The sequence below is a fragment of the Tachyglossus aculeatus genome, chromosome 20 (assembly GCF_015852505.1).
Source record: "Tachyglossus aculeatus isolate mTacAcu1 chromosome 20, mTacAcu1.pri, whole genome shotgun sequence".
In the NCBI taxonomy this organism is placed as follows: domain Eukaryota; kingdom Metazoa; phylum Chordata; class Mammalia; order Monotremata; family Tachyglossidae; genus Tachyglossus; species Tachyglossus aculeatus.
Genome location: NC_052085.1, coordinates 22,264,820 through 22,288,967, shown reverse-complemented (window position 1 = coordinate 22,288,967; position 24,148 = coordinate 22,264,820). Strand labels below are relative to the sequence as shown.

At 40.4% G+C, this 24,148-nt stretch overlaps 1 protein-coding gene across 1 annotated transcript in view; it reads right to left on the bottom strand.

Moving 5' to 3' along the window:
- Positions 1-24,148, bottom strand: part of PDGFD (platelet derived growth factor D) — a 137,028-nt gene that overhangs the window by 19,331 nt on the left and 93,549 nt on the right. The window contains exons 3-5 of the mRNA XM_038761774.1: positions 23,401-23,581; positions 5,199-5,258; positions 765-963 (exon numbers count right to left, since the gene is read on the bottom strand). Coding sequence (XP_038617702.1) covers positions 765-963; positions 5,199-5,258; positions 23,401-23,581 — 440 coding nt within the window. The remainder of the gene's footprint in view (positions 1-764; positions 964-5,198; positions 5,259-23,400; positions 23,582-24,148) is intronic.

Here is a 24,148-nt window from a genome sequence, read left to right as displayed (position 1 = left end):
TAACCTTGTATCTATCCCAGCAATGTGCTTGGCACATAGTAAGCACTTAACAAATGCCATCATTATTATTTAGCCATAGCTGTTTGAACCAATTTGATGGTTAACAGTCCTCAGAGTCTAAAGTCCCAGAAGTCATTCCTGGGCTCAAATCTGAGCTAGGGAGGGCTTCTGGGAAGTAGTAATAATGCTATTTATTGACTCTCCTCTGAGTGCAAAGCACCATACTAAGCACTTGGGAAAGTACAAAGGAAGCAGGAGATGTGATCCTTGCCCACAAGGGCCTTCTAGTCTAATGGGGTGCTGAATTTTCATTTTGAGCATGGGGGTGAGGGGTAACTGAGGGAGAGCTTCAAGGATGGGGACATATAGATTCTAGGCTGGTCTCAAGGTCCGCTGGGGAAGAGTAAAGCCCTTTACCTGATCAATCAGTGAATGGTATTGATTGAGTGTTTACTGAGGGCAGACACTGTGCTAAGCACTTAGGAAAGTACAAAAGAGTTGGTAGACACAATCCGTTCCCGCACAGAGTGTAGTACGATACTTTGAACACCGTAAGTGCTCAATAACTACAACTGAATGAATGGAGAAATTCACAATCTAGCATACTAATCGTAGGCAAAAATCCATCCAAATCAATCAAGTAATACTATTTATTGAGATGGCTACGTCATAACCTTCGCGGGCCATCACCAATAAATGGAGCTGACTGACCTGTCAAACAAATAACAAGCATTTGTAAAGAAAGGCAAGCTGTTGTTTCTTACCTTTCGACTTCCTGTCATGGTAAGATCTGCCTCGATAACGGGGCGTTTCCAGGTATAGATTCTCAAGGTCTTCTTGCCACGTTTCTGGATTGAAATGTTTGAGGAGGTCTTCCACCGTGTCGAATTCAGCAACTGTCTGATCCAGAGCATCGGCAGTGAGAGTGGGATCCGTCACCGAGGGAGGATGATAGGCTATGCCCTAAGAGTAATACATACAGCTCAGTGACTGCAAAAACACCCCAGAGCTATTAAACACTTTTGTCAAATAATAATAATAATGATAAGCAATAATAATTATGGTACTTGTTAAGTACTTACTATGTGCTAAGCACTTTTCTAAGCACTGGGGTAGATACAAGCTAATTAGGTTGGACACAGTCCCTGTCTCACATGAGGCCCACACTCTTATCCCCCTTTTTTTTCAGATGAGGTAACTGAGGCCTAGAGAAGTGAAGTGACTTGCCCAAGGTCATAAAGCAGACATATTAATAATAATAATCATAATGTTGCATTTATTAAGTGATTACCATGTGCCAGGCACTGTACTAAGCACTGGGATGGATACAAGCAAATCAGGTTGGACATAGTCCCTGTCCCATATGTGGCTCAAAGTCTTAATCCCCATTTTAGAGATGGAATAAATGAGGCATGGAGAAGTGAAGTGACTTGCCCAAGGCCACACAGCAGACAAGTGGCAGAGCTGGGATTAGAACTCACGAGCTTCTGACCCCCAGGCTTCTACTTTATCCACTACGCTATGCTGCTGTGGAAGAGCTGGGATTAGAACCCAGGTCCTTCCGACTCCCAGGACCATGCTCTTTCCACTAAGCTAAGCATCGGGGGAGAAGCAAGATAATCAGGACAGTCACACAAATTCAGATGGAATGAATAAACGGAGGCAGCAGCTATTGCAGAGCTCACTTTCCTGGAGCCCTAGATTATTTTCCAGTTCAATGCCTGGGTGGTCTTTTGGCTTTAAAAAGTAAGGTCAACTCTAATGACTTTTGTGTATCTCCTGAACATCAGAGGCAGAAATGGGGGTGGGGAAGATGAGTTCTGAGTGGTGCTGGTAGGTTAGGGACATCTAATATAAAGCCCCATCCCCATTTTTCTTCCCCCTAGCTTCCTGTCTGCTCACCTGTGTCAGCTGTCACAAACAGCTGAAACTCCCTTCTGCACCGCCCTGACTTGCTCCCTTTTATCTCCCCTCCCAGCCCCACAGCACTTATGTACATATCTGTCATTTATTTCTTTCTTTCTATCAGTCTGTCTTCCCTTTTAGACTGTAAGCTCGTTGTGGGCATGGAATGTGTCAGTTATATTGTTATAACATACTCTCCCAAGTGCTTAGTACAGTGCTCTGCACATAGTAAACACTCAATAAACACAATTGATTGACGGCTGCAACAGAAGCCTATTCGGTTCCTAGGAAAAAGCAAAGCCCTGTTCCTAGATTGAGAAGAAATCGGTAACATTTTATAGTTTGAAAATCTAAAGTTATTTCATAAAAACAAAGTCACCTAATTCATTTGAACACAAGCCTGCCAAAAGACAAGTATCCAAATAGAAATGTCAAGGTCATGAGTTTGCCAGGATTAAGCCTGCCAGATGAACTTAAATTTACCCATAACTTTAATTACCTTTAAATACTGTTTTGCCTCTACCAGAATATGCTGGCTACATCAATCGAAGGGTCCTTGCTCTATCGTGCATTTTTGTTTGCTACGAATACAGATGCTAAGCAAGCAGTCCAAGCTCTCTTGACATAAGAGCAAAAGAGTGGAAATATCACATGGGCATGATATTTGAGAGGCAGGATTGTGATTTGCTAATCAATCAGATGTATTTATTGCGTACTTACTGTGTGCAGAGCACTGTACTAAGTGCTTGGAGAGTACAAGGGTACAACAGATACATTCCCTGCCCACAACAGTCTAGAGGATACATAGCTTCAATTCAGAAGATCTTCACAGATATATTAAAAATGAATTATGTGGGCCATCTGGAGTGTATTGGGCTTTCAAATACAAAGCACATTTCAAAGCAGTTTCACTAACCTCTGTACCATCACAATCTTCTGACAAGTGAGGACTGTTTCAAGTAACGCTGTACAAACTCATGACCCATTAAAAGTAGAAAAAATAATCCACAGGTCTTCATATGCCTGTTTTAAAAAGGAACCCATTAAATAGGTTTCCCCCTTTAGCAAGCATCTCCAATCACCAATGGAAATATGTATTCATTAAAATAATGTGGAAATCAGTAAAGATTCCTGCTTCGAGTTACTTATGGTGAGGATAAACAGATCCTGAATGATGAGCCAAAGCTACAGTAAGAATCGAACATTCAGATTTATTTTGGGATGCTTTTGGTGACATTTCACTTGAAATGTCATAAGCAGACATGTCTACCACATAAGTAGAAGGAAAAGAAAGCTATCACAGTGAATTAAGAGCTGATCACCTGTTAGAAGGTTAGACCACATCCTCAGTGATGTGCTGTAAAAACCTTCCTGTCTGGAAGGTTTCCTGTCTGGAAAGGGTTTTTTTTTTTTTTTTTTCTTTTTTTGGGTCTGGTTGGAAGCCGGCAAGAGAACTGCAGGGGAGGAATGGGCAAAAATTTCATGACCCAAAGTGCAAAGGGCTAGTTTACCTCTATTTCACAGGAGCCACTGGGATGTTCGGGAAAGAATTTAGTTTTACTAAGAGATTACCCAAGGGAAGATTCAGTACTGCTTTGACCCCTGATGGTAGTTATTTCCCTAAAGACTTCTGAGAGGTGAGGTATTTCTTTCAGTTTAGTCAGTACCCATACTAAAGGGATGATCTTATGTAGGTTATATCAATTTTAAGACCCATTCCACCCCTAACTCACACACAAACTCAAGGCTATCATGTGGCTCCAAGTACACAGTTAGTGGCTTTTGTAATCTGGCAATCAAGTTTTGCATATGCAGTTTTAAACCCCAGAAACTTTAAATCTTTAGGTCAACTTTGGTCTTTGTATCTCTCTGTTGGTATTCTTTCCAATGTGTTCTATGGATTAAATCTTTTCTAATTATCAGTGGTCGGGTTGTTTCCAATTCATAGCAACTCTATGGATATGTTTTCTCCAGAACATACTACCTTCTGCTGTAATCTGTAACTATGCTAACAGTTTGGGCAGTCCATGGTATTCGCAAAAGCCTTCTCCAGCATCACATTTCAAAAGAGTCGATGCTCATTCTATCCTGTTTTTTCACTGTCCAGCTTTCAGATTATCACTGGAAACACCACAGTCATTAAAGTCTAAATGACTTTAATGGGAGGGACCTTAAAGGGAGGGAGAATAGGCTGGGGAGAAGAGAGGTCAGTCAGGGAAGGTTTCTTGGAGGATATAATTTTAGTAGACTTCACTGTAAATGGGATTATATGATTTTCAGGTAAAACACTGATATTTTAGTGCATACCTGTGAAGTGCCGCCCCTTAAAAAACACTCTAAAAGAGTGAAAAACAGTACTAACAAAGATTTAACTTGCCTCTTGCCAAACTCCCAAACCAGTGACATGCTAATGGCATCCTGGCTCTGCCACTTGCTTCCTGGGTGACCTTGGGCAAGTCACTTACGCTTCTCTGTGTCTCAGTTTCCTCAACTGTAAAATGGGGATTAAATACCTCTTCTCCCTCCTCCTTAGACTGTGAGCCCCATTCAGGACAGGGACTGTGTCCAACCTAATCAACCTGTAGCTACTCCAGCACTTAGAAGAGGGTTTGACACATAGTAAGCAATTCAAAAAATACCATAAAAACATCAGTGGCCATTTCTAGTATCTTTCAAGCCTTAAGCTTCCTATGAACCATTTCCATTATTTTCATGGATCCAATTCCTCCATATGCCGCAAATGGGATTGATGGAAGAAAGGATTCCAGGACTTTACTCCAATGGTGATAACACATCGAATTGTGCAATTTGTAGAGCATGGACTCTTTAATGGTTGCAAATCTTAATGGTGAACTTTTCCATCTGTAATTAAAGCCACCCAAAATAAATACTATACTTCTCAGTTAGGATGACTTACTATAAAAAGTTACAACACCACTCTAGTAAAGATTAAGTTTCTAATAAAGCTATTGCTAAATTTCCTATTTGGATTTAGGCTGTCCAGCTTAGTTATTTAAAATGTCTATAAATTTCTCCTTGTCAGCAAACTTAAAAGATAAGGATATTTGCCACCCATGCTAAAACAATGGCTGCTGACATTTCTTAAAACCATTTCATAAAAATACAATGAACACTGATGCAACCCAGTATAACGAGTGAGACAGACGAATCATCCCACTGCCAAACTCAACCTTTGGTTGAGACAGTGTTTCAATGCTGCTGAAATTTTCTTAAGTTTGACCTTAGCTAGTCCATCAGTTCCTTTCGCTGGTAATCCAGTCACAATTACTTACTGAGATAGAACTCGTGACAGACTCCCAGTTGGTCTTTGAGGCTGCGGGCTGGAAATTATCCTAGAAAAGAAACACCCACACAAGTCGATCATGATGCTGGTCTTGGCTTTCAACTCTCAATCAGTTGTATTTATTGAGTGCTTAGTGTATGCATTTGGGAGAGTACAATACAACAGAGTTGGTAGACACATTCCCTGCCCACGAGGATCTTATAGTCTAGAAGAGGAGTTTACAGCCTCTCAGTAGAAAATGTTCAGCATACTCATTTTGTCTTTTGAACCTCCTTCCAAATAAGACAGTAAGATTTTGCATTTTTTTCCCTCACACTGAAGTAACACTTAGCCATAGCACAAGAAACAAAAATTAATACAATACGATTAGCAGACATGGTCACTGCCCACAGTCCATTCCGTTTCTTCTCTTAACTGTCAGGGAAGGAAAGGATGTCAGCCAGTCTGAATTTTGCCAGATTTTTATATGTGGAGAAACGGGCTAATGGAAATGTCATCTTCACATAGGACAGTTGTGTTAAAGTAGCCATGGTGGGGGAAAATAAATTACCATGTGTTTCAGGATAATTTTCCACAGGTAAACACTAAACCCTAGCATGGATTCATTAATTCATTCATTCATTTGCATTTATTGAGCACTTACTGTGTGCAAAGCACTGTACCAAGCACTTGGGAGAGTACAACAATAAGCAGACATATTCCCTGCTACTAAGCAGTTGTCTCACTAAATTTTCAACATATTGGCTTTATCCATTCGCATATGTCTTGTCGTGAAATACGTCCCTCTCCAAAGCATACTTCTTTCTAGATTGGCACATGTTTTTGTGATCAGTTAGTCCAATTTCTAAGGTTTATCCCAGCACCTGCGAGAGGGAAGGAAAGTAGTTTTTGCCACTTCCTCATGTCAGTGGTGGTTTATTGACTCTGTCCACCAAACCAAAGGAGTTATTTCCTGTAAGTCAGGTCAGGAAGGGGAAGGAATTCTGGGACAATAAAGTGAAAAGATAAGCCACTTTGTTTTTTATCAGTTTGTTGACCCAAATAAGAGTTAAGCATCAGGTCAAATTCTCAAAATGATTGTTAAGTGTGATAGATTTTTCAATCTTTGGGAAAAGTTAGGATGGGTGTGTGGCCAGGTGGAATGAGCATAGGGCTTGGAGTCAGAATGCCTGGGTTTGAGTCCCAGCTCCAGCAATGGACTGTTGTGTGACTTTGAGTAAGTCACTTAAACTCTCTGGGCTGCAGTTTACTCATCTGTGAAATGGGGATAAGAGCTCTGCTCTCCCCATCTCTTGGAGTGTAGGTGTACTGAATAAGTCAGGGACTTTGCCCAATCTGATTCTCTAGTATCTACCTCAGCACTTGGCACAGAGTAAGCATTAAATAGATACCATCATTGCACATTGCAAAATGAAAAGTTGAAGAGGCAGTTTTTCAATCAATCCATGGTATTTACTGGATGCTTTACTGTGTGCAGTGCACTGTATTAACCTCTTGGGAGAGTACGACACAAAAGAGTTGGTAGACATTTTCCCTGCCCAATAGGAGCTTACAGCCTAGAGCCATCTCAAATAATTAAGAAGTTCTACTTTTGAGGAAGAAGTAGGATTTTTGTTCTCAGTTATTCTGACTGACAGAACTCTCCAAGAAAGTTGAATTGCTCAGCCCTTCAGCTCACTATTTTAGCATACAAGTCTGAAAGAACTCTGAAATACATTCAAGCAACAGTGGCTTCTCCGGCAACTCTAAGGAAGAAGGCACTTGACTTCTCTGTAATGTGGACCACACAATTTTGACTTGAGGTTGTAATGGAAAGTAAAGGGTTTTATCAAGTCTTCAATAAATGTGAAATTATCTTGCCTTGGCAAACAAACACGACAAGTCATTGTGAAGCTTCCAACTTCCTTTTTATCTCAGTTAAAACATTTTGCAATGCTTGCAAATTGCATACTCCAAACAGAGACAACTGACCCTACATGAATGTTCTTCTTCCTAAAATGCAAAACAGATGCCTAAACAGTACACTTTTTTGTTCTATTTCAAGAATGAAGTTATGCTCCCAGAAGTTGGAGGAATGAACAATTTTGACGACTGGTTATTATTTTAAGTGGTCAAGATGATTATCTGTATCCTGTTGCTTGTATCCCACTGCAATGCTTTCAACATTTTGTCTGAGGTGATCAACCTCAGCAGCATGGCTTAGTGGAAGGAGCATGGGCTTGGGAGTCAGAGGTCATGGGTTCTAATCCCGGTTCTGCCACTTGTCAACTGTGTGACTTTGGGCAAGTCACTTAACTTCTCTGTGCCTCAGTTACCTCATCTGTAAAATGGGGATTAAGACTGTGAGCCCCACGTGGGACAACCTGATTACCTTGTATCTCCCCCAGCGCTTAGAACAGTGCTTGGCACAAAGTAAGTGCTTAACAAATACCATTATTATTATTATTATCATCATCAACAACATATATTTGAGTAAATGAGTTAGATATTTGTTTCTCAAGCCATTTCACTAATACTTCATATTTTCAAGTTTTAAAGAAAACTTTAAACCACATTTCTTAACACACTCAATGTGATTTTTTCTTTGCAGAGCTTCAAAAACACATTGGGAAACTATTTTTCCCTTCAAGTATCCCATTTCCTCTTGTTCTGAGTGTTTCCTCCAAGACTGGAAATCAAAATGGGCTTTCTAATTGTAAGGAATGCTTTCCTGTTGACCTCGGGTGAAAGGTGGAATGAGCACTGGGCTTCTTTCTTCTGTGTTAAGTAGCAGAGACACATTCTCTGGATTAAGAAAATAGTAAAAAAGGAATTTCATTTAGGGAAGAATGAAAAATAATAGGTGACCATGGGACCCAATCTGCTTTAAATGTATACATCCAATACAGTAATAATAATTGTGGTATTTGTAAAGTGCTTACTATGTGCAAAGCATCGTACTAAGAGCTAGGGTAGGTTCAGGATCATCATATTCCACATGGGACGCACCCTCTATGTAGAAGGGGGAGCAGATATTGAATCCCCATTTTACAGATATGGTAACTGAGGCCCAGGGAAGTGAATTGACTTGTCCAAGATTGCACAGCAGGTAATTTGTACAGCGGGGATTAGAACCCAGTTCCGTGCTTATATATACATATAAGGCCATATATGTGTGTATGTATATATATAAATACATATATATGTATACAAATTTACCTTTGGTAAAGTTCTCAATTTACTCTTAAGTGAGCTCTTGTACAAACGGCAGAGGTAAATGGCTTGGCAGCAGCTTGTTAATGGCAAGAGGATTTGAGAAGACATTATGACTCCAAGAGTCAAGTCGTTAATGAAGATGCTCATGCAGCATCTTTCAAGGCTATAGGTCACGTTTGAAGTACCCAAGATATGGGTCTGAGAACTCTGTGGAGCTTTAGGTATTCCTTCCATAGTCAGAACAAAATAGCCTCAACAGCTTAAGTCCTGAAATCAAATATTCCTGTTTCTACTAGATCAGGGACAGGTGTTTCCAAGTCCTTTCCCCTTAAAACTTCCTGTGATTTATCCAATTGGATGTTTACATCCATGACATGGCCGTAACTTCACGACGAGTCACCCTGTCCCTAGAGATGGTCTCTAGGCTTTTAGCAAGTGGGGCAGGAGGTGATTGTTGCTTTCTCGTATAGTGAGAGCAGGAAGGATTGGGTTCAGGGTGTCAGGGAATGGACAAACTAGAATAATCTGGGGGAACCGTAGTGGCAGGTGCTGGATTAAGGACTTTCCTGACCTCTGATTATCCACAGACCAGGTCAGACCAGATCCACGTGGGTCAGAAGTTAGTACCTATGTAGCTTGCGAGGGTGTGGCGGGCACACCAGGACTGTGTTAAGCGCTGAGACAGATACAAGATAATTAGATTGGACACAGCACCTGTTCCATTCGGGGCTCACAGTCAAAGAGGGAAGGAGAACAGGTATTTTATTCCTGTTTTATAGAGGAGCAAACTGAGGCACATTCAAACCACCATCATCAACAAATGTGTCTAGTCTTTTAGTTTCGAAGTGATGCTTGTGGTGGGACAGGCAAATTCATAGGAGCAGGAGGGTCAGAATGGGCAAAACCTTTCTGAGCAATGGTTTCAAACAGACCATGAGTGAAAAAGGCAGACTAGAAAAGAGTGCTAGCTGCTTCAGTCCTAAATCAAAGGAGGGTTACTGTGTTTATGTGGTCATGATGGGCTCTTTCTTTTTTTTTTTTAATGGTATTTATTAAGCGCTTACTATGTGCCAAGCACTGAGGTAAACACTGAGGAAGATACAAGTTAAGTTGGACGCAGTCCGTATCCACATGGGATTTATAGTTGTCGAGAAGCAGCACAGTCTAGTGGAAAGAGCCACAGGCCTGAGAGTCAGAGGACCTGGCTTAACCAGGGAAGTAGCGTGGCTCAGTGGAAAGACCATGGGCTTGGGAGTCAGAGGTCATGGGTTCTAATCCTGGCTCCTCCACTTGTCTGCTGTGTGACCTTGGATAAGTCACTTCACTTCTCTGGGCCTCAGTTCCCTTATCTGTAAAATGGGGATTAAGACTGTGAGCCCCCCATGAGACAACCTGATGACCTTGTATCTCCCCAGCGTTTAGAATGGTGCTTGGCACATAGTAAGCGCTGAACTAACAAATACCATCATTAACCAATCTTGGCTCCACCACTTGTCTGTTGTGTGACTGATGGCAAGTCATTTCACTTCAATTTCTCCATCTGAAAAAATGGGGGTTTAAATCATACTCCCTTCCACCTAGACTGTACCACGTAAACTGTGTCTGAACTGAAAACTCTGTATCTGTCCCAGTACTCAGAACTGTGCTGGGCACAAAGTGAGTGCTTATTATTACTAATAATTACTACTAGTAATTATTACTAATATTACAGGTGAGGTAAGTGAGGCACAGAAGAGTTAAGTGACTTGCCTAAGGTCACATAGCAGACAAACAGCAGAGCCAAAATTAGGCTCTTCAGCCATATCCACATCCAAAGAGTGGCAGTAGCAATCCCGCTGAATAGGAAAGCTATGGGTTAGGAGGGAAAATGTAATTGACAATAAATGTTAAATTATTTTACTGCATAGGATCAGTCTAGGGCTTCCCTGAATTTGGATTTTTGGTCTTTGATTGTGCTTATTGAGTCTTGCCTAAAATAACCTTTGAGACCAAGGGGCACTGTGTCAGTATTAGAACTAACTTGGCCCTCATGCTCAAACTGGAAATGTCATCCCTGGGTAGCCAAAGGCAGTGGGAGCCATATGTCTTTTCTCCTGGAAGGTGGGAAGGGAGAGGAAAAACAATGTGAACATTTCAAAGGCAGGAGTCCAGGTTAGTAATTGACAAAGCCTGGGGGCTAATGAATGACATTAAGGGAAAAAAATAATTACTATTTGGATAGCCAAATGTCTGTCTCTCCCTCTTTCTCTCTCTCCCCAACCCATCATGGGTATACCCAGAAGAGTAAACAACAGAATATTTTAAATTATATACAACCTCACCTCTTTTCTAAATGACAAAGTATTCTGGAATGTGAGGAAAAATATTTGTAAGGGCTGGCGATTCTAACAAAAGAACAGAAAAGAAATGGTAAAGAGGTGAAGTTAGAAGAGAAATACTGACTCAAATCAAATATTTAAATTGTACATACAGGATCAGTGAGTCTCTGCTGTCCCAAGTATGCCACTCAGACTAGTTTTCGGTTACTTCAGATCCATCGGGTCTTGGTTAAAAAAAAATACAGCTTTCTTATGACCTGTAATTATTCCCTACTTAGAGCATCAATCCTCTAAAATAATGACAATGTTCACCACTCAAATATAATTATGTTCTACTATGTTCCACAGCATGATGCCAAAGTGCCTTTCTGGGGAAAGGATGCTAGAATGTGTATTCTATCAAACAACCTAGTTGGCTGCCTAGATGACCTTAAAGGTTAGTCAACCGGGGATTGATTTGGTGGGATTACTGAAAGCTATTACCTAACGCAGCAGGAGTGATAAGGAGGCCTGGATATAGAGGGCCCAAGAGGGGCCCTCATGAGAAAGCTCCAGGATCCATATTAACAGTATTTATTGAGCCCCTACTGGGCCCAGAACACAAAACACTGCCTTTGGGGAGCACACAAGATAAAATATATTCCTGCCTTCCAGGAGCTTACTATTTAATGGGGGAGGTGAATATACTATACTTGAGTGAGAAAGTAGATTTAAATAATAGGCACAAGGGAATAATTAATAAACAAACAGAAAACGTGCATGTGCATGGGAGTCAGAAGGACCTGGGTTCTCATCCCGGCTCTGCCACTTGTCTGCTGTGTGACCTTGGGTGGTCACTTAGCTTCTCTGTGCTTCCGTTACCTCATCTGTAAAAATGGGGATTAAGGCTGTGAACCCCAAGTGGGACATGGACTATGTTCAACCTGATTTTCTTGTATCAACCCCAGTGCTTAGTACAGTACAGATGGGGTGAATACCAAGTGCAAAGCAACACAAAAGGGAGAGGGAATATAAGACATGATCTCTTCTGTCTGGACTAATGAATGATCAGCTAATTTCAGATCTAAAATTCTAAAGAAATTTCTAAACCTTCCAGCTCCAGCTAGAACTTATCCAAACTCAACCACAACAGCTCAGATCATTCTTTTTCCTGGAAATACAGTATTTTGCTTCAGAGAAAATAAAGAACATACACACTCATCAGATACTTTCAATTCTGTTTGGCCGTTTGTAATCCTTTCTTGATGACAGAAGGGTAGTAAGAATATATTATGCAACCACCCAAAAGGAAATACACTGACATTTAAACACTAAAAAGGGATATTTTATTCCATGAAAGGTGACAGGCTATAAAAACACTAAACATTAAACTCCATTCATTCATTCATTCAATCGCATTTACTGAGCACTTACTGTGTGCACAGCACTGTACAAAGCACTTGGGAAGTACAAATCGGCAACATATAGAGATGGTCCCTACCCAACAGTGGGAGATTTCACAATATAAGATCTGCCACAAACTCTCCCAGGATTACCTAATGAAACAACTTCAAAATAAGCAGTTTTCTACAAATAGAACTTTCAACTGTGCTATGAAAAGAGGGTAAGTGTAAATTCAGCACTTAAATAATAATAATAATGATGGCATTTGTTAAGCGCTTACTATGTGCAGAGCACTGTTCTAAGCACTGGGGGTGGGTACAAGGTGACCAAATTGTCCCACGTGGGGTTCACAGTTTTAATCCCCATTTTACAGATGAGGTAACTGAGGCTTAGAGAAGTCAAGTGACTTGCCCAAGGTCACACAGCAGACATATGGCGGAGCCTGGATTCGAACCCATGACCTCTGACTCCAAAGTCCGTGCTCTTTCCACTGAGCTGCACTGCTTGCACCAGTAGGAACTGGTTCCGGGGAAGAATCTAATCCCATTTTAAGACTAGGGAAAAACAAACCCCACAATACAACCATCACACTACAGCCACATTTTCAAGGAATCAAGGAAATACAACCTGGAGATATAATGTTTCACAAATTATTATAAATGTGTAAGCAAAGTTTCTCAGCTGCACAATCAAGGCTCTGAGTTCATGTACTCACATACCAAGATGACAATCCGAGGGCATCCAAAGAAGCATAACAGTCAAGTGACCCACTCTCCGCCCATAAGGTTCATATATTCTAATGGGGGAGACAAACTTGAAAGTCTTTACAAATACAGTTATCAGAGTAGCATAGATGTAAAAGTGCTCCGAATAGGTATAAGTGCTGGAGATTGCTGGTGGGTTTGTGTGATGTGGGGAGAGGAGAACAGAGTGAGAAAGGGGACAGAGTGGCAAGAACAAGTTACAATTAGATGAAGAGAGATGATATGTAAGATGGGGTGACTTTGGTTGAAAGCCTTGAGGCCAAGTGTAAGGAATTTTTAACTTCCCTGTGGCCTTTTTTACATGGTATTCATTATGTGCTTACTATGTGGCACTGTATTAAGCGCTGGACTAAATTTAAGCCAATCATTTTGGGCACAGCTCATGTCCCACATGGGGCTCACAGTCTTATTCCCCATTTTCCAGATGAGGTTACTGAGGCCCAGAGAAGTGAAGTGACTCACCCAAGATCACACATCAGATAAGTGGCAGAACCGGGATTAGAACTCAGGTCCTCTGACTCTCAAGTGTACTCTATCCACTAGGCCAAGCTGCTTCTCAACTTCTGGCTTTTTGCTAGACTATGCAGTGTGCCATGTTGAACAGTATGATAAGGAGTCCTAAATTATGGTGTGTAAAATTCAAGGCTGTATATAAAATGGGAAAAAGAAATTGATAACGGGCAGTGACTTAAGAGTGTAGAGCAGGTGGCGCAAGAGGAAAATTAAATATGGCAGTTCACCTCCTTCAGTCACCTGCTTAGAAATGCTGACCTTAAGTGTTTGAAACTTAATGGAGAATTCAATGTCCTTGAGAGGGTTTAGGTGAATTTCTGTCATTGACTGACAGGTTTAGAGTAACTCTCCTCAGAAATAGAAGCAGCTGGCCTGAACCAAATTGAAAACACAGTCACTCCACTGACCTCTTGGTATCCAGGTAAAACAAAACATAAGAAACTCAAAACTAAAGAATAAACAGAAAGCAGTGATAGGATGTTCAACTTGACCTAAGTCCTTTTTCAAAAATTAATTAGAAAGGAAGGATCCATTAACTATTTTCAGTGGCCTCAAAGAACCAAAGTATGATTTGTGCTAGAAGAGGGATCTGAAACAAAATCAAAGGATGCATTTTCATTTAACTTTAAAATTTAAAATTGGAAAGTAAAACAGCCTTTCAGAATGGTCTTGAAATAAGGTCAGCTGGTGATGAAACAGATTTAACAAAGTATGGATTTTTTCCTTTTTCCATGTAATTGTATATTTGTTATAGTATTTATTGTAATTGTATTTTAGTTATAGTGTTTATCGTAATTATATATTCATTACGATATTTATTGTAATTGTATATTTGTTATTTATTAAGTGCTTGCTATGTGCAAAGCACTGGGGTGAACATAAGATAACAATTAGACATGGTCCCTGTCCCAAAGGAGCTCACATTTTGGGGGTGAAGGACAAACATTCAGAAAAGCAGTATGGCATAGTGGATAGAGCTGGGGCCTGGGAGCCAGAAAGTCATGCATTCTAATTCTGGCTCTGTCACGTCTGCTCTGTGGTCTTGAGCAAGTCACTCAGCTTCTCTGTGCCTCGGTTACCTCATCAGTGAAATGAGGATTGAGACTGTGAGCCCCATGCAGGACAGGGACTATGTCCAATCTGATTTGTTTGTATTCACCCCAGCGCTTAGTACAGTGTCCGGCAGATTGTAAGTGCTTAATAAATACCATAATTATTATTATTATTAGAAAAGATAAATGAATTGCAGACAGTAGAAGCAACCAAAAATGCAAGAATAAAGGGTATAGGTAGATGAGCAGTTCTGGCCGTCCCCAACCTTTGCTTCCAAACTGCTGCAGCTTCCCAGCATTCCCTACCCTTCAGTTGGGAAGGCCGTCATCAAAGCCTGCCAGTCTCACCTCCGCAACATGACCAAGATCTGCCCTTTCCTCTCCATCCAAACCACTACCTTGCTGGCTCAATCTCTCATCCTATCCCGACTGGATTACTGCATCAGCCTCCTCTCTGATCTCCCATCCTCCTGTCTCTCCCCACTTCACTCTATACTTCACGCTGCTGCCCGGATCACCTTTGTGCAGAAATGCTCTGGGCATGTTACTCCCCTCCTCAAAAATCTCCAGTGGCTAGCAGTCAACCTATGCATCAAGCAAATCTCCTCACCCTCAGCTTCAAGGCTGTCCATCCCCTCGCCCCCTCCTACCTCACCTCCCTTCTCTCCTTCTCCAGCCCAGCCCGCACCCTCTGCTCCTCTGCCACTAACTCCTCACTATGCCTCGTTCTCGCCTGTCCCACTGTCGACCCCTGGCCCACGTCCTCCCCCTGGCCTGGAATGCCCTCCCTCTGCACATCTGCCAAGCTAGCTCTCTTCCTCCCTTCAAAGCCCTACTGAGAGCTCACCTCCTCCAGGAGGCCTTCCCAGACTGGGCCCCCTCCTTCCTCTCCCCCTTCCGACCCCCACCGGCCCTACCTCCTTCCCTTCCCCACAGCACCTGTATATATGTTTGTACAGATTTATTACTCTATTTTACTTGTACATATTTACTATTCTGTTTTGTCAATGATGTGCATATACCTTTACTTCTATTTATTCTGATGACTTGACACCTGTCCACATGTTTTGTTCTGTTATCTGTCTCCCCCTTCTAGACTGTGAGCCCATTGTTGGGTAGGGACCATCTCTATATGTTGCCAACTTGTACTTCCCAAGTGCTTAGAACAGTGCTCTGCACACAGTAAGTGCTCAGTAAATACGACTGAATGAATGAATGAATGAAAAAGGCCAGCTGAGGTTAGGTACAATGACACTCATTTTGAGCATTTCACTCATTTCTGCTAACTCTCAAATGATCCCATACACAATCCTGCTAAACAGCAAAAACATATCTCTGCTTTCTTAGGGCTCAGTAAAACAGTCTGTTCAAACTCCTGAAAAGTAGTACCTTAAGGGCATCAAAAAAACTATAAACTTTCTGAGATAAGAGGAGAAAATAACAGGAATCTTCAATCTCTGGAGAATACTGGCATTATCTCCTGCCAGTTTCTCAGTTTACTGATAGGATCAAAAACTGCTGATTTATTGTAAACAGTGAAGAATATTGCTTTTGGGAAAAGTTTTGGCCTGATATCTGAAAATTCTTTAAAAATCATAAAGAATCCTAAAATTGGGTTTGCTCCATGTGCTTTCTCAGTACAATCATTGTTGGTTTAATATTAGAAATAAACTGTTTTAATTTATAAATAGAACATATAAAGGTGATATAAAACATGGATCTTCCCCCTTTCTGGGTTTTGGAAGAGATGCAATTAACAGTCATTCATTTCAGTGGAAAACTCAAAGATTGGGATTCCTATTTCCTTAGTTTATCCTGACCCTATAGCTTCCGTGGGTCTTATGTAGGTGGTTGGCTTTGGTGAACAAATCCACATCAAGGAAATCTTCAATTTACTTTACTTACATTCTGGTTATGACTGGCTACCAGAAAAAGTGACCTGGGAGCCAGAGGACCCGGATTCTAATCCCAGATCCACCACTTGCTTGCTGTGTGACCTTGGGTAAGTCACCTCACTTTTCTGTGTTTCGGGTTCTGCAGCTCTAAAATGGATATTAAATATCTGTCTCCCTTCCCTGTAAACTGTGAGCTCCATGTGGGACATGAACTGTTTCCAACCTGACTAGCTAATATCAAACCTACTGCTTAGTAAAATGCCTGGCACAAAGTAAGTGTTTAACAAATATCCTTTTAAAAAAATGACAAAATTGAGCAACAGAAAATTTAGGCTATGTATTTACAAAGTTTTCCCTCCAGTGATATATATTGAATTGTGGCATAGCCTAAAAATGGAAGTACTGGAAAAGCCATTAAGTAAGCCATTTCACACTACAGTGGACAAAGTATCCAAAGATATACCTTTGGTATAAAGTCTACCCTGCCAGAGTGATAGGTAGAAATAATGAACAACCAACTACTAGGTTTCTTGTCTCAGTTCCAGTAGGTCTAGCATTTTAACTGATGACGTGTGATTCATTTGGATTAGTTTTAACTTGAGTCTTTTGTTTGCCTTTTGCGGGGGGCAGGTGGGAGAGAAAGGAGTTGTTCATTTTCACTATACTTTTGCAGACATCTTCCAAGAAGCTCCATTTATAGTTAAAATCCTAAAATCTGCGCTAGAATACTTGTTAGAAATATTATAAACTGCTACTGGGATTTCAATCTTTTTCATGATGAAAATGTATCAGAATCAGCCCTGAGCTAGCAATCCATGCTCCCAAAGCTATTACAAAATGAGAAAGTAGAATTTACTTTTACACATCTGTTAGAAAGATAAATAACAGATTAGAAGGGTGAAGGTTCCTATTTTTTTTTACAGCCCTGAAATTGATATTTGCCCACTTTTACCTAGAGTTTATCCTTTCCCTTACAGAGGTTTAGTCATGCTGATTCTTTCATAAGTTTATTTCTGAGAAATTCAACTATACCAAATATAAGAGGAAAAATAGGTTTTTGGCTTCCTATCCATTACACCTGACATTTGTAATAACCACCTGATGATTTCTGATAACCCAAATGGAATATGTATATTTTTGTTGGTAACTGAAAGTCCTCATCCTATTTCAAATTCCATGTGCATGTTCTCATGCCAGAATGATAAGCTAGGATATTGTTTCAGGGCAGGTTAAATATTCCCCCTTTAGAGTCATTTCATTAAAATGAAGCTTAGTTGCCACTTTCAAACTGCGATATATACTTCATAATTCTTAGCAATTAAGAGCACTTGTAGTATTTACATCAAAAATTAATTTTGTTAAATAATTCATTTAAACATTATATCCCTGCTGTTTGTTGGTAGTGAGCGATGTGAATACTTATGATGTCTATAGGAAAATATGCTTACCAAAGATCTCTAAATTGAAGTATGCAATTGGTACTTTTTCAGTCATATTTACTGAGGGCTTACTGTGTGCAGAGCACTGTACTAAGCACTTGGGAGAGTACAATACAGAAACAGTCACATTCCCTACCCACAACAAGCTCACAGTCTCGGGGGGAGACAGACATTAATAGAAATAAATAAATTACAGGTATGTACATAAGTGCTGTGGGGCTGGAAGAGGGGACGAACAAAGGGGTGACAGAAGGGAGTTACAGGAGAGCAGACATGAAGCTGGGAAGAGGAAAAATTATCCTCCCCCCCACCTTCAAAGCCTTATTGAAGGCACATCTCTTCCAAGAGACCTTCCCGGACTAAGCCCTCATTTTCTTTCTCGCACTCCCTTCTGCATTGCCCCTGCATTTGGATTGTCTCCCTTTTTTCACCTCTCCTTCAGTACCACAGCAATTAAGTACCTATCCCAAAATCTATTTATTTATATTAATGCCTGTCTCCCTCTTGGGAAGCAGCATGACGTAGTGGATAGAGCATGGGCCTGGGACTCAGAAGGACATGGGTTCTAATCCCGGCTCGGCCACTTGTCTGCTGTGTGGTCTTGGGCAAGACACAACTTCCCTATGCCTCAGTTACCTCGTCTGTAAAATGAGGATTAAAACTGTGAGTCCCCTGTGGGACATGGACTATGTCCAAACCTAATTTGTTTATATAGACCCAGCGCTTAGTACAGTGCCAGGCACATAATAAGTGCTTTACAAATACCAGAATTTTTATTAATTATTGCTATTATAAGCTCATTGTGGGCAGGGAATGTGTCTTCCAACTCTGTTATATTGTACTCTCCCAAGTGCTTAGTACGGTGCTCTGCACATAATAAATGCTCAGTAGATATGATTATTTCATTAATTGATGGAAAAAGTGCACCTACCATGACTAAACTTTCTTAAAAGTGATGGTTCCTTTGGGAATTACTTCACTACCAACTAAATTTTGGTTAATTCAATCATATTCAATCAATATTATTTATTGAACATTAATTCTGTGCACAGCACTGTACTAAGAGTTCTTGTTTCTGAGGGTAGAGAAAATGGCTGTAAGAAGCATCATCTAGAAAAAGAATGGATAAACACAGTGCATGTATATTCTGCTGTGAACTTTGGTTTTGTTAGCACTGTGTAAAATAAAATGCTTTTAGGCCTAGTAAAGCAGACAGTGGTGGGAGTCAAGCTCTTTGTGGACAGGGAATATGTCTGTTTATTATTATACTGTGCTCTCCCAAGCACTTAGTACAATGTCCTGCACACAAAGTGTTCAATAAATATGACTAAATGAACAAAATACAGCAGAAAGACTAGTCTGACAGGCTACAACCATCAGAGGGGGAGGGGATGGTCTCCTTTGAGAGACGTTTTGAGAGAATTGTAAGATTCAAAGGCAAAAACAAAGCTTTGCAGCCAACTGGGCAACAACAGGTGACAGTCTTTGTGTGTTAACTGTAGGGTCAGGACTCTCAAACCTTACTGGCTCTCAGCCACCCTCGCATCTCCATTAATCATATTTACTGAGCCCTTACTGTGTGCTGAGACTGTACTAAGCACTCAGTACTAAGAGTCAGTACAATATAACAATACAGCAATGTTGGTAGACACGGTTTCTGCCCACAGTGAGCTTACAATCTCTAGGTTAACTTTACTATCAAAAACATCATCTTCATATTCAAAGGACAACTAGCTATATAACGTAACACTCCCAAAAATCTCCATTGAGATTGAAGGATTGTTTCTCATGTGTCTCCTGAATCATTAAAGTAATGGGGGTTAATAAACACCTACATCTGTAAAGTAGTCTTCAAAGTGCTCTGCATACAGTAAGCGCTCAATAAATATGATTGAATGCTTGAACAAAACCAGATTTATGATTTCAAAGTAAAAAAAAAAACAAATAAAACACCTCACATCTCTGGAAATTCCCACAGGCCTTCGGGGGTGACCTCAGTATAATGAAGCACTAAATGAAAGATCAAATGTTAGGCATGAGAAGATCAAAACAATTAGCAACTGACCTAATACTACACATATTTTTTCAGTACTTGCAGCTGTCAATGGAGATAAGGTGAATGATTCATTTTACGTGCATGTGTGGAAGATTTAAAACTTTGATCATATGTTACTCCCCATTGTGATGAAACTAGCAGTTTAGGAAAAAATGGCTATGAAGAAATCTAAAGGAACTGGATTTGTAGCCTAGACAAAAAAATGCTGAAAATATACAAAAGGTCAGGGGTGCAACACTGTCAAGATAATAACGACGTTATGTTTAAAGTGCTTGCTGGGTGCTGATTATCATCATCAGTCAATCGTATTTATTGAGTGCTTACTGTGTGCAGAGCACTATACTAAGTGCTTGGGAGAGTACAGTATGACAATATCAATGAAGTTTTTATTGACCCCTTACAATGTGCAGAGCACTAATGGTGAGAAATGGCATGTGGCTCACAATCTAAGAGGTAGGGAGATGGGTATTGTACCCCCATTTTACAGATGGGGTAACTGAGGCACAGAAAGGTTAAGTGGCTTGCCTGTGGTCACACAGCAGGGCAAGGCGTAGTGGATACAGCATGGGCCTGGAATTCCAATTCCGATTCCCTCACTAGAACATAAGCTCAACAAGGGTTCTAGGCAAAACTCATAATAAAAACATGCATTTTGACCAAAATGAGTGAATTATTACACCAGTTTTACAGATGGTAAAACTGAGGCAGCTTCTCAACAGTTAACTAGGAATGAATTCCAGGCCTTTAATTCCCAAGGTCACTGTTTTATGCGAGTACTTACAGCTTCCTTCAATAGCACAAGATTCTTTCTTAGCTGCCTTTTGTTTACGGTTTCTAACTCTGGGCCAGCTATAAATGAACATAGTAATAAAATCTTAAATCACATGATTTTGTTACAGAGTGTTGCTTTTAAAATGAACTGATTTACGTTGGCTTATTCTAATTATTCTATTAAATCACAATGTGATGCAGGTTTAAGAATTTCAATTTAAACCATTCCCTTTGTAATCGGGTTTTCCATTCTGGATTCATGGTTAATAAAACTCTACTGACATTTATATTATTTTCACGTTAAATTTTACTTCCATTGTTAGCCTAGTCAACCAAATGTAAACTCCTTCCACCTGCAATTCATACTTCTATTTGCTGAATGCACAGGAGATTGACACTTGAGATTCTTAGACAGAGGATTTGAAGGTCTTTCTTTCTAGGAGATAACTACATTTTAACACTGTAGAAAGCAAGATGCCAGCGTGTGAGTGTAAGATAAATGATCAGCAACATCTCGATATCAACCTACCTGGCCTGACAAAGGCTCAACTACCTACATTTTCCAAAGGACATCTCATATTGCCCCAGGTTTCCACAAAATTTTTTGCAACCCCCACCAATAAGGGTGGCTGTTATATGAGGAAATAAGTCTAGCAATAAGGAGAGCAGGTGAAAAAAGAGAGGAGAGAAGGAAAAGAAAGGTAAGAGGGGGTAGGGATTTCTCTTGCACTATCCCAAGTGCTGCTTACAACAGACATGCAATGAATTACAGAAACCTTAGTCCTGAGACTTCAAGACTGAAAACCGGTGTAGGGAAACCAAACAAAATGAAAGTTATTTGTGCAGTACCAGCCACGCTTCTCCCTACCAATCCCAATCCTGCTGGGGTAGACTGTCACAAGTAAGTAGGAAGGCAGGGATCAGCCCTTTGCTAAGTGAACGCCAATGTTTCCGCACCCCTGCCCATCCAAATCCAGAGGAACACTTCAGCCCTGAGATCCAGGAAAGGAACGATGCAACCCAAGATCTCCCACAAAGCTCTAACTCAGGGGGAGTCAGCCTAACCAAAATCGCAACAACGACACTCCTAAATTTACCAGAGAAACTGTGCTAACCCAGGAATTGAGCTATTGAAGTCTCTCCTCTGGAAGATCACTTCTGGTATCAAGGGGATTCCCTTCTGGGAATTTGAGGGAAGATCTGGGGAGATGATCGTATCTTTAAAAGCTGGTGGTTCTTATCCGGATAAAAGCAGCAGTGAATCCAGATTTTCAGACTCCCCCGCACACCACTCCTCCTGAAGTAGTCTCCCAGCTCTCACTACCACTGTCCATCTTCCATCTACCATGACTATAACTGTCACTACAGTTTCAACACCGGCTAAGTCAGAGAACCCATTGGTTCCTCTATTCTCTCGAAAGAATTAAGACCGAAATACATGTGGCAGAACTTCCTTCATCATCTTCTTAATGATAATTATTGTGAGATTTGTTCTTTAAAATTCCAGATCAGATATAAAGCCCCTTTGGATGCACATTTACTCTCCTCTATTCCAAACTATAATTCCCTCTAAATAAGTGAAGTACTTCACAAATTTGAGAGTGTCTATCAGACTTCTGTAAAGATGATAAATCAGCTGGAAGATGCTTCACTGAATCGAACCATAATACTGACATTAAAGAAATAGCTACATCTCTGAAACTTTAATGTGGCTGAATATCTTCAGGCTGGGAAAATACATTCTCATTGAACCTCTATATTTTCATCTAAAATAGGTTTTGTCCATTCTGGATAAAACCTGTTCTGTGTCAAATAACTGAGCCAGGATGAATCACTGGACTATCAACTAGAGAAAAAATGTAAAAACTAAAGTTTCATTCCTTAATTTTTATGCATAGCAATGTTGAATGTTTTTGCAATAATGTAAATCATGATGATGGATTATTTCCAAATTAAAAATGGAGCCCACATTACTGGCTTCTTTTTTTCCCCTCTCGGCGATGTTCTGATGTGAAATTATTTTAGTACACAATAATTCACCCTAATGCAAAAGCCATTAGCTGAAATGAGTTAGAACGAAGTCTGGGATTTCTCCTAGTACAAATTTACTCTTTACAGAAAAATTGCCTGAAAGTAAACATGATTGCACAGAGACAAGAACTCACCAAATTTCCTATTTTCTGATAAATATATTTGTTCCAACTATACTGAAATAACATTTTCAGAACATTGTGTTATAAAATATCATTTAATGTACTACAATTGCTGCATCACATACATAAAAACATTTATCTCTTTCTACATATTTCAGTTTCCTACCATTTCACGACTTGAATCTCAAAGCTCTCACTCTGAACTCACATTGCTATCACCCACAGATAGAATCTAGCGCATGTTAAGAATGCCGTGTCTTATGTATGGCACTTCTCATACATTCAAACCACCAGATTCTTTTCTTAGAACAAGGGCTATGATCCCACAAAGGCATTTTTGCTGACCTGAAATAGAACTTCAAATAGAATTTAAACAACAGTTCTTACAATGCTGCTTCTGTATCAGTGCGTGTCAGCAGCAGCCATGGAAGGAATGTGTTTAATGTGTTGCAACGAAAAGCTGCATTTTACCTATTTTAAATAACAGCTGGGTTTAAGGAGCAGAATTGTGGTGTGTCAACACATACCTTGTAAACATAAGCTGAAAAATATTTACCCTCAATTCCATCACTGCTTCCCTAAATGTAACCATAACTGCTTATCTTATAAACCATACTGTGATTTTAGCCCTGGGGCAATAAAGGCTACTTACCACAGGAGAATAGTAAATCTTGAATCCGGGTTTAGCCACGAAATAGTCGTCGGATTTGAAGGTTATCTTTATTCGGTGTGTTTTTGACGTTATCCTGGGAGGGATTTCTTTGTGTCCGCACCAACGGCCTCGAATTATAGTACTGGTTTCAGATATATCTTCAACCTCCACAAAGTCATACCTGGATTCAGAGTAATATGAATAAACAGGTCTTAAAAACAACTCAGGCTTTTGAAATTTGATAGAGAGACAATTAGATATTTAACTGTGAGCCTCAAGTGAGGCCAGGGACTTTGTCCAACCTGATAAACTTGAATGCACCCCAGTGCTTAGAAGAATGCTTGACACAGAGCAAGTGCTAAGAAAATGCCAAAAAAAACCCAAATTAAACATTGACCTTCATGACAAACTTCTGGAACTGAAAATTTAAAATGACAGGGCAAGTTAGCTGACAGCTCCATGGCTGTTTGGATTCTCTTGACTGACAAAAGCTCTGACTCAGAAATGCTTTCATGCAGAATGGCTGAGAGAAGGGCCAAGGGCATTTCAATGAGAGTGACTTTTGTAAATGACTGATGCTGAAAGGATTCCATGGTTTTCTGTCATTCTTGCAAAGACAAAAAACCAAGTGCACGAATGGGCATGGAATCCAAGAGATTCTTTCTCAAACAAGAAAAAAACAGCGTGGCCTTGGTGGATAGAGCACAGGCCTGGGAGTCAGAAGGACCTGGGTTCTAATCCCAGCTTG